The sequence below is a fragment of the Nematolebias whitei genome, chromosome 7 (assembly GCF_014905685.2).
Source record: "Nematolebias whitei isolate Nwh7 chromosome 7, NemWhi1, whole genome shotgun sequence".
NCBI lineage: Eukaryota > Metazoa > Chordata > Actinopteri > Cyprinodontiformes > Rivulidae > Nematolebias > Nematolebias whitei.
The window spans coordinates 42,996,366-43,007,940 of NC_056504.1; the positions used below are offsets into that span (position 1 = coordinate 42,996,366).

The following is an 11,575-nucleotide window of genomic DNA, read 5'->3' on the forward strand; positions in this document are numbered from 1 at the left end:
ACTACAGAGCTGTGGACCGACAGAGAAGAGGCTTTCAGGGCAGAGTTTTGCATCTAGAGACGGAGGATGGTCCTCTGGCTCCCGGAAACCGGGAAAGATGCGATGAGGAGGATGAGAAGCTGTGCTTTTATATTTTTTTATGTTGCACTCTTATATCGGCTCAGGAATATCGCTGTTCTTCCCCATTTGTGGCGCAGAAATGGTCGGCAGAAGAAGTGATACAACAAATATAAATATACAAGGTATTTATTTTTTAGCTTCAGCGCCTTATCTCTGGGACACGAAAGGAGACAAGAAAGAAGCAGTTATCCCTTAAAATAAAAATAAAAAAAACTCCTCTAATATTAATTTAGTTCTTAGAGTTCACCTTCCTCAGACTCTGATTTTCCAAGCAGAAAGCCTTGAGCAGCTCCTGCTCTTTGTTTGCTGCACTGCTGGACTCCTCAGGCTCATGGATCCCTGTATTTTTTTCTATTTTTTTTGGTTTTGAACTTCCATAGAAACGCCTGCGTTTGGGGGGGGGGGGGGCACCCTCTAATCCTTCCCCATTGGTCGGCCAGCGGTGCACATGCTATAACAACAGGATATGCAAAGAGCTGTGGGCTGATCTGACAGCCTATCATGTTTGGAGCATGCTTCTCTTGTGTTTTTTTAAACCAAATGTGCTCTGTTCGCGTGCATCAAAAGGTTTAATCGACTGAGAACAATAGTATAATGATGAGAACGTGACGAAGAAGGAGCGATCAGAGCCAAGCTGGGGGCTCCTTTGTTTCCTGCTGCCTGTGTAGTAAAGCTGCTGAAGCATGTTCAAGTATCGGATCCAGATGTTGTTCAATGAGGTGCTGCTGCTGATGCGCTCCGATCAAAACAGGAGGGCTGACCCAGGCTCCGACTCGCACATCAGGATGAGGGGCTTCGCCAGTGGAGGATGTGGTTGGCCGCAGATGAGCTGCTCTCGTCAGGATGGTGGTGAAGATGAGGAGGACTATTATGGGTCTGAACCCCGGCCACGCAGTCTGGCTCTTGAGGATCATAAAGGAACCAGAATCCAGGAGGGGGCTCTGGACACAGGTTCCCCACCAAGCTTCTCTGAGAGCGGGACACGGACGCCACAGTGCCGGATCTGCTTCCAGGGGCCAGAGAAGGTGAACTTATTATACAAGTGTTGATGTGTGCATGAACAGGAAGGGGAGCAGGTTTTTATTCCAGTGACTCCCTTCAGTAGTGATGAAGCAGTGGTGAGCTCATGGAGCCTTCAGCAGGACAGGTGGCTCTTAAAAATGGATGAAGGCAGGAAAAGAAGCAGGACCAGGGGCCCAAGCAATCAGCGGGTCACTGTTGACTCAATGGACTGATTCCAAAAGTAATCTGCTGTAATAGAAATCCAATAATAACTTCATGAAAGTTTCATTCATGGGATAGTTTGCTCTTTTAGCGCTACGTTAGGGGGGACTCTCTACTCCGAAATTTAACTCAATAGTTGTAAAATTGACTGAATTGTAACCATTTTTGTGCTCGTGAAGTTTGGGGGAGTGATGGCTCAGAGGTTAGAGAAGGTGGGCCTGTGATCAGAAGATCGTCGGTTCAAGCCCCTTAACCCCCATCTGCTCCCTAAATAGGTCTCTCTTGAAAATGAGTTCTCGTGGCTCAATGAGACTACCTGGATAAATAAAAGGTAAATGAAACAATAATAATAATGATTACCGATAGCTGTGGTGGCCATCTTGAACTGGGTTGTCCTAAAACGTGAATCGGTTGTAGCTGAAGCTCTAAAGATTATTTTCTGACAGTTTCATTCAAATGTTTCATCTATTTTGTGAGATATTTTGCTTGACATTCCAACACGAATACCAATGGGCATCGGCAAAAAAAAAAAACATTGCTGCCCTTTTTTGCCTTTTGATGTGAGGTGATAATGATTCATAACATTTTCAAATCAACTAGAAGACATTTGAAGCCCGTTTGAAAATTATGCAAACTAACAAAAGAGGCACAGTTTTACAAAAAGAACAAAGAATGAAGACAAAGCTGCTCCAAACACATCTGGAAACCTTTCAAAATAAGACATCCAGAGATCTAATTTTGTTGCTGTTACAAATGACATAAAAGGGTTATAATACCTTTTATTTACTTATTTTTCGTCTTATTTCTATTGTTTGTTTACTTCACTGTTTGTCTCCCGCCACTGAAGGTGAAGGGGGTGCTAGAAAGTTTGTCTCTGTGTTTGTTGGTCTGTATTATTAGCGAAATATCGCATGAACCAAACTTTCAGAATGTAATAACTGGATGCACATCTACAAAATCAGAGTCAGAATAAGCTTTATTATTATTGCACCGAGATAAAACAAGAATTTGTCCGTGCAACCGTCCAAAAGATGGACGGAGTGCACGTAGCTGCTGCTATAAAGCGCGGCCTTCTTATTCTTAGACGAAGCTTTTCCTCAGTTTACACATTTCCAAGGAGAAATTGAAAAGCCGGTCTGTTCGAGGCCAGTCGAGGAGAGATTCATATAAACCAGAATTGTTGACTTATTCAGGGAGACTATTTTTCTTGTCAGCCTTGAGTCTGTACTGATACTTTCCAATGTCCGAAATGGCCAAATAAGGGTGCATTCTGCTGGTCCGTGCTTACGAGCCTCTTCAAGATGGTTTTCATGCTGACAAGTCCCAAAGTCACAGGTGGCCTGCGATTCAAATCACTTCCAACTTACGATTTAGCTCGTAAATCAGCTGATTTTGAGTCCTCAAAGCACGAACCAAACCTTCACATAGACAGCAGCCTGACAAGGTCCAAATTAGCTGCAGCCGTCTTCTTTGTACGTTGATAAACCAGGATCCAGACTATTCCAAAAACAGGAAACCGGTTATCATAAATCCAATTATATGCAATTTCGGCGTCCTCGTTCGATAGCAGAGGTAGACGCATCACCCCCAGAGATATATCCAGCTGCATGCGTCTCGTCCGAGCAGATGAGGGTTCTCCAGGCAGGACCCTGTCGCTTTGTTGAAAATATTTTTGGTATTTTATGTCGAAAGTCCAGTTGGTCAGATCCAAAACAGTAGTTTTCATTTCAGAAGATGTGTAAAACTAGGAGCTGCTCCGATACACAGACAGAGAACAAAAAAGCAGGAGAACAGGGAGAGGGGAGAAATGCGTGCGCCTCGTTAGAGAGCTAGTAAGAAAAAATAGACTGGCTATTGGAGTCAGTTCAATTCAAAATGGCTGCCACAGCTAATCTACCTTAGTTTACAATAAAATAGCAATGACTCAGTCACAGATACTGATCTAAGCTTTGACGTGGTAGTAGCTGAAACTAATACCCAACTTGTACACCAGGCGCTAACTGGTCTTGCAAAGGTCTGTGTTTAAAATCTTGCTATTAACAACTGGAGTCAAGTCTGTTTGTCTGTTAGCGAGATATCTCAGAAACCTCAAAACAGATAAAACCTATAAAAAGTAATAATTAGCTATAGATCTACAAGTGATGAGATTTCTGACTCAGCCCAGTAAAGATGGCTGCCACAGCCAACTGATCTAAGAAAACACAAAAAGTGCTATAACTCAGACAATTTACATATATTTAACTAATACTTGGATAGTATCTGGGCATTGAACCTGACTCACGTTGAGCACAATACATTGTGCAACAGTTTTGCTTAAAACTTTTGAAATACAGTTACTGCTTGAGTTTGTCTGTTAGCAAAATATTTCATGAACCACTGTACAGATTTTAATGAAACTTTCAGAAAGTTCTTATTGGTTTTACATCTGCAAGTGTTAATATTTTGGAGTCAACACAGTTTGAGATGGCTGGAACAGCTTCTCAACCTTAACCTACATAAATGTTTACACTGCAGTGAATTTTTGATGCTGAACTAAAATTTGGCGTGGTAGTAGCTGAGAGTTATTCACAGCTCATACTCCAAATGCTCACAGGTCACGTGAGATTTGACTCGTGTGATTGTGCATCAAGTTATTTTTAATATTTAACCAAAACGACTGTGACACCATTGTTTCTCAACAGAAAATAATCTTAGTCTGCGATGATTCATTTAATCTGAGCAGATTTCAAAGTAAATGTATGGAGTGCCTGAGATTAAACTGAGTATTGGTAGTGATCTAAAATGTTCAGTGAGTAGACAAAGGGCACGAGTTAAGAATGTGAGAAGAAGATTTGTGGTCACTGATGAGAAGTCCTCACACTCTGCAGTTTGTACAAGACAGAAAGTTTGATTGACTCATGGAGGAGGTTTGAGTTGAGGAACAGACATCTTAGTCCACAACAAGCCAGTCTGGGGGAGCAACAAACGAGCAGGCTCTCAGAAAGTGTTTTTCTCTCCAAATACCTCCAAACTTGTGTGATGCTTGTGGTCTGACAGAAATCACAGCAGGGGGGTCGCATAGCAGCTAAAACCTGCAGCAAATGTCCTGTGATTTATTTGGAGGCTGATGGAAAACGACCTGTAAACTGTGTTCAGACAGAGATATTAAAAAGAAGATGTATCGATGATGAATCAACTCCCCAAAGAAAAGCTGAGTCTGCGGCTCGGGATGTAATCCTTTGCTGGGTTAGACCAGCAGATGGTTTCAAAATAAAAGATTAGTTTCCCGCTCATAACTACACATCTATGCCTCGTGGTGCTTTGCGCCGTTTAAAGGTCTCACCATCGTGTTTAAGACCGGTTCACTGAGTCTTTATATGAAGAGAAGAAACCATCAAGATAAACATTTTTGACTTTTACAGTTTTAGACTAAGATCCATGCATCCATTATCTTCTGCTTATTACGAAGTCGAGTCGCGGGGGCAGCAGTTTGAGCAGGGAGGCCCAAACATCTCTTTCCACAGCCACCTCTTCCAGCTCTTCTGGGGGGACCCCAAGGTGTTCCCAGGCCAACCGAGAGACATGGTATGTCCTGGGTCTTCCCCGGGGTCTCCCCCCAGTTGGACATGCCCAAAGTACCTCCTGAGGGAAGCATCCAAGAAGCATCCTTACCAGATGCCCGAACCACCTCAACTGGCTCCTTTCGATGTGGAGGAGCAGCGGTTCTATTCAAGTCTCCAAGATAATTGAGCTTCTCACCCTTTCTTTAAGGGAGAGTCCAGCTACTCTGCAGAGGAAACTCATTTCAACTGCCTGTATCTGCAATCTCATTCTTTCGGTCACTACCCAGAGCTCATGACCATAGATGAGGGTAGGAACGTAGATCAACGGATAAACAGAGAGCTTTGCCTCACAGCTCAGCTCCCACTTCACCACAATAGATTGGCAGAAGGTCCACAATACAGCGGACTCTGCACCAATCCGTCTGTCAATAATAATAATAATGTTTTATGTGTTGTCATCAATGTATGTTTCCATACAATGGCGAAATTGGCTCTCTGCATTTAACCCATCCACCACCAGGTGGTGCAGTGGGCAGCTATTGAAAGCACGCGGGGGCATTTTGGGGATAAGGCAGGCTGCTCAGAGACATCACGAGATGTGCAATAACTGGGGATGGAACCTGGGACTTTCGGTGCCGAGTCGGCTGCCCTGCCTCTACACTATCTCGGCCCCCTAATCTAACGTTTCATTCTTCCCTCACTCATGAACAAAACCCTGAGATACTTGAACTTCTCCACATGAGGCAGAACCTCACCCTCAGCCTGAAGAGAACAATCCACTCTTTTTCAACTGAGGACCATGGCTTCAAAGTTCAAACCGCTCCAGTGAGAGCTGAAAACCTTGGCACGATGACGTCAACAGGATCACATCATCTGCAAAGAGCAGAGATGGAATCCTGAGGCCACCAAACTGGACTCCCTCCGCTGCACCGAGAAATTCTGTCCATTAAAGTTATGAACAGAATCGGTGACAACGGGCAGCCCTGGCGTAATCCAGTTCTCACCCTGAAGGGGTCCAACTTACTGCCAGCAATGAAAACCAAACTCTTGCAAAGCTTGTATAGGGACCGAATAGCCCGTAACACCGGGCCCCCAATCCCATACTCACAGAGCACCCACCACAGTGCACCCCAAAGAACATGGTCAAATGCCTTCTCCAAGTCCACAAAACACATGTAGACAAGATGGGAAAACACCCATGACCCCTCAAGGACCCTAGTGAGGGTAAAGAGCTGGTCCTGTGTTCCACCGTCAGGAACTCTCATTGTTCCTTCTGGACTAGACTAAGATCATCTTATGTAAAAAAAAAATGACAGAGTTAATATTTTCAAGGTTTAAAAATGATCTAAAATCTAATGCAAGATGTCTCGCTCACAGTATGTGTTGTGAAGGACTCTCAGCTACTACCACAACAAACTTCAGCTCAGTCGTAGCCATTGCTGTGTTGGCCAGTGTCACTTAGCTTTAGTGGCTGTCGATCTGGACTGAGTTGAAAGATAATCCTTTTTAGAGGTGAATTCTTTCTGAAAGTTTCAACAATATGGTTCATGAGATATTTTGCTAACATGATTGACTCCAGCAGTTAACTGGAGAAAGATCTTGCACAGTAATATGAATTTGTAATTTGTTGTAAAATAGTTTGCCACAACAAATCTGAGCTCAATGTTTGCAAATTTGACAGAATAGTGAGGGTATTTTTGTGTGTGGGTTTTTAGAAGGCGATTAGCTGTGGCGGCCATCTTGAATGAGGATGACTACAAAAGTTGTTCAGTTGTATAGATGCTCATCTGATGATTACTTTCTGCCAGTTTCCGTAAAATTCCTCCTGTGGTTCACAAAAAGTTTTGGCAACAGACAGACACATGAACACACACTTATGACCAAAAACATTATCCATTATTGTCCGCCTCCACTTTTCGGTGGTGGAAAATAACAAAAGTGTGTGTGTGTGTGTGTGGGGGGGGGGGGGGGGTATCTTTTAACAAAGTGTCAACACAAGCTGACAGAGAAGTGTGTGTGTGTCCAACCCTGGTGTGGAGCTACAATTCACTGATTTACACAATCATAATGTCCTTATTTTCAGGACTTGAGATAATTTTACTAAGAAAATAAAAAAATAAATGAGCATCAGCAGCTGTCAGGGAAAAAAATACAGCACACAGGGAAAACAAATGATGATCAAAGTGGAATAAAAAAGAAAGTAAAGATTGGAGGCTTCCTTCGCACGAGAAACTGTCAAAGAGAAGCTGAAGAGTCGAGAGTCTCTGAGGCTTCTGAAAATAGATGCAGGGGTTACAGGATGCTGCTTTTAATGACAATTAAACTGATTAATGCATATTTATGAAACGCGAAGAACCGAAAGCTCCTTTGTTTTCAACGTACACACGGGGAACAAACAGAACTCACTTATGCACACGTATAGATTTATTTTTGCCTATAAATAATTTTATAATAACATCTGCTAGTTTCGCAACAATGTAGTTGGCTGATGAATGTCATGAAACTGTCAAAGCTGTGTTGATAGTGGCAGCAGCCTGTGGTTGTTTCACGTGTCGTCCTGCAGGGGGAGCTGTTGGGCCCCTGTCGCTGTGACGGCTCGGTGCGCTGCACCCACCAGGCCTGCCTCATCCGCTGGATCAGCGAGAGAGGCTCCTGGAGCTGCGAGCTCTGCTACTTCAAGTACCACGTGTTGGCCATCAGCACCAAAAACCCTCTGCAGGTACTTTTGTGCAGAACTGAGCAAACATAAACAAAGACTTTTAGATTTACAGGGTAAAAAAAAAAAAACTTGTTTTACTCTTCTTTTTTTTCTGTCTTTATTTTTCAGTCTAACTGCTTTTGTGATATTTTAGTTATGTTCCCAGAGAATTACATTGTTCTCGATTAAAATCAGCTTTAGCTTTATCTTTGTCTTTGTTTATTTATCGCTGCTTTTAGCTTTGAGATTTCCTATTTGTAGCTTTTAGCTGTTTAACTTCTGTTCCACCTCTTCTGGCTTCAAGGTCATTGTTGGCATCACATGTGGTACATGAGGTGGAACAAAATTGTATACTCGAGGTTCCATTTACACCCAAAAATATAAAGTATAAAAAAGAAACAGTATTCAAAGATATTCTAAGATATACGCTAAACAATAATAATGTAATCTAATATGGTATTAAACAGCAGCCTGAACATGAGTCTGTTTGTGAGCAGATGGGTATGAATACAGCAGCTTAAGGTTAGAAATCAGCAGCATGGATAAAGTGACAATCCCAAATCATTTGTTAGCTTTGCTACATTTAGCTTTTTCTATTTTTTTCCACTTTTAGCTAGTGATTTATTACTTTTATTAGCATTTTTTTGCTCCCTTTAGCATTTTACAAATTCTGTTTTTTTAATCAACTGTTTTTGCTTCTTTTAGTTAAAGTTTTGCTACTTTTAGCTAGTGTTTTTCTTGTTTTACCTAGTGTTGTGCTTCTTTTGGCTAGTGCTGTGTTCCACTTAACAGTTCTGTTAGCTTTTAGCTAGACATTTGCCATTTTTAGCTAGTCTTTTGCTAATTTAGTATATCATTTTGCTTCTGCCAACTTTAATATAACATTTTGCTGCTTTTGCATTTTAGATAGCATTTGGCCTCTTTTAGCTTTAATAATAGCATAATGCTAGTTTCACAGCTAGCATTTTCCTTCTATTAGATTTAAGCTAGTCTTTTGATACTTTTGGGTTTTAGATAGATTTTTTCCTTACATTGAACTGTTTTATCTTTTTAACTACTGTTTTGTTTCTTTTAGCTTTAACAGCTTCATTTTAGCTTCTTCAGCACATTTCTGCAGAACCATTCAGCGCTCAGCTTTTAATCAGTATTTTCACAGGAAAAAAGCTTTACAGTTCAATGTGAGAGACAAACTGACAGAAAGTCTAATAATTAATGTGTGAATTATGAAAAGATAATCTCTTTGGGGTTTACATTAACAGCAGGTTCAGATTGGCCTTTTTCTTCAGCCTCTGTGCACCAGTGCGCAACAAGAAACTTCTCGTTAGGGTTTCTGGGAGTTTCTGTAGCTCTGAAGAAATTACACGGGGATGTTCAACAGGAAGTTTCCAGGAATAAATCCTGTGAGAAACCGATCATCTGAAGTACTGCAACTGTAACCATTTTTTTAATCCAGATGTTTTGCAATGCACAAGTGAGGAGGAGGGTGCTCTACTATTAAACACAATTTACTTCATGAGCATAGTGCTGTATAGAAGAGGTTATAAAATTACAAATAAATAAATGTATTTGGCAAAACATTTCTCAAATTTTCATTGAAAAAATAAAGAGTATAAAAGTTGTTTTCTTTGATGGACAGATTAAACTTAGCTGTAGACATCTTATATGGACAACTTCGTTCCCCTAAGGGTGCATAGTTTGTACACTGTCCACCTGTAGGGACATGCTCCCTTAGGACAAAGAATTCTGCACATGCAAATGATAAAGTTCATGGACAAAATATTTTACAACAAAAGTTTGAGCATCTTTCATCTGTAGACATGTTTTAAACTCACCCGCTAATACTATCAACATCCAAGATTTATCGTCATGTCCAAAAATAAAAATAAACTGAACAAAATCATTGCTGCATGGAAATTATTAAAGTCAGAGCTCTTCAATATTGAATAATAAATAAAGGATTTTTAAAATTTGGTTTAAAAAAAATTAATGCATTGCATTTAAAAACAGAAATTTAACAGAACAGTGTCCAGCAGGAGGACACCTACAAACCCACTGGAGCTCCAGCGGACACCAAAGTCATGTGAACTTTATAACATTTAGTGTTTAACTAAACAAATGGTGTTGTTAAATGATTGCAGCCTTTTAAAGCTTTAACAATGATTCCCACTTGCACGATTCATTCATTTTACAGCCTGTAAATCAGTTGCCGTGTCTCTCATTAGCCATTAGTTGTGTGAAAATGTGTTTTTTGTGTCTGTTTCTAGTGGCAGGCCATTTCTCTGACGGTGATTGAGAAGGTGCAGATTGCTGCCATCATCCTGGGCTCTCTGTTCCTCATGGCGAGTGTTTCCTGGTTGGTGTGGTCTTCTCTCAGCCCCTCGGCCAAATGGCAGCGGCAGGACATCCTGTTTCAGATCTGCTACAGCATGTACGGCTTCATGGACATAGTTTGCATTGGTAAGATGCTCCGACACATTAGGACTAGGTCCGTTTCACGTCAAGACACCAGCACAGTGCAACAAAAGGCTTTTCATTTTAACATGTTTACATGTTCATTTTCGAGCTTGTATTGTGAATTTAGCAGAAGCTATTTTTATTCTATAACATTCACAAACAACCCAAGTATCATTCTGTACCTTCAGTACATTTCCATGTTTTCTCATTTTTATTTGTTTTTAACAAAAAACAGTTTTTTTTTTTTTTTTTTATTCTGCCTAAACCTCGCAACTTTTTTTTTTTGCCTCTAACACCCAGGCCTTATAATCCACGAAGGCTCTTCTGTTTACCGGATCTTCAAGCGCTGGCAGGCGGTGAACCAGCAGTGGAAAGTGCTGAACTACGAGAAGGCCAAGGATTTAGGCGACCCCATCAGCTGCAGCGGTAAAGCTGCTGCTCAGGTCGAGACAAACTTTTCCAGTGGCCGAAGAATGAGCCGGTACGTCAGGACTATTCTCAACCACCACTGTGGCTACGCCATCCTGCACATCCTCAGCCAGCTGAGAGCGTCCAACCTGAGCGGCTCCAACCAGGAGATGGTCATGAGAGTGACAACCGTATGAGGGCAGGACAAACAGACTAAAGTCCTCAAAGAGGACGCTGAAGTGCTTATACACAGATATCCTAATGTGCCATAACAAACTGCCAGGAACTGTAGTTGTGTGTTTTGTTCTTGAACTCTCACAGAGCTATGAGGAGAAAAATGTTTCTGAGCTTTGTGAGGGCGAGGTCATTCCAATAAAACTTTGTGGGCAAACAAAATATTTCTGGGTAAAAAGTTGGATTTTTAAAACATGACACATCTTTCTAAATGGAACTGTTTATTTATGATTTTGTTAGTTGTTTTCAATTTTTAATTTATTCTTTGTACGCCCTGTGATGGACTTGCAACCTGTCCAGGGTGTCCACTACCCCTCGCATGTATAGTGACTGCTGGAAACGAGCTCCAGTGACCCCGTGACCTGAAAAGGAAGAAGTAGGTAAAGATAATGGATGGATGGATGGATATTTGTTGTATTTATAAAAGGATATTCATTGTTGACATAAAACGTTGATGATCAAAATTAGTGTGTATCCCCCACACACACGCGCACACACTAGATATGACCTTTGAAAGCTATTCAAGTTTTGACATATTTGCTTAAAAATACAAAAAAATAAAGTGTGTGCTGTTTGGTTTTTTTTTTATTTGCTATAAAAGACCAAAAGGATATAAAAGTAACATGTCTGTTTCAAATGGGCTGCAGAAATAAGACAGGAAACTTTCATATATGCATTTTATTTTAAAAAATCTAAAGTAACTGTAGTTTTATTTTCTGTTGCTGGTCATGTTTCTGTAAAGCAAGATTTACAAAGTGTAACAAATGCCGTTAGACGAGAGCTGTGCAGCACTTCTGTTAACTTTTTCCATGTTCTCGAATGCTTTAAAATAATGGGGGCAGACACTTAACATTTCATTATATTACACATGAGCAAAAGTTATTTTACAAATTAA

The 11,575-nt window shown here is 41.0% G+C and overlaps 1 protein-coding gene across 1 annotated transcript; it reads left to right on the forward strand.

The window, feature by feature from the left end:
- The first annotated feature begins 803 nt into the window (after positions 1 to 803).
- Positions 804 to 10,643, forward strand: LOC119412590 (E3 ubiquitin-protein ligase MARCHF9-like). The gene is made up of 4 exons (XM_037679621.1): positions 804 to 1,145; positions 7,450 to 7,605; positions 9,849 to 10,041; positions 10,339 to 10,643. The coding sequence occupies exons 1-4, from the start codon at positions 804 to 806 to the stop codon at positions 10,641 to 10,643; spliced, it is 996 nt and encodes a 331-aa protein (XP_037535549.1).
- The last annotated feature ends 932 nt before the right edge of the window (positions 10,644 to 11,575 follow it).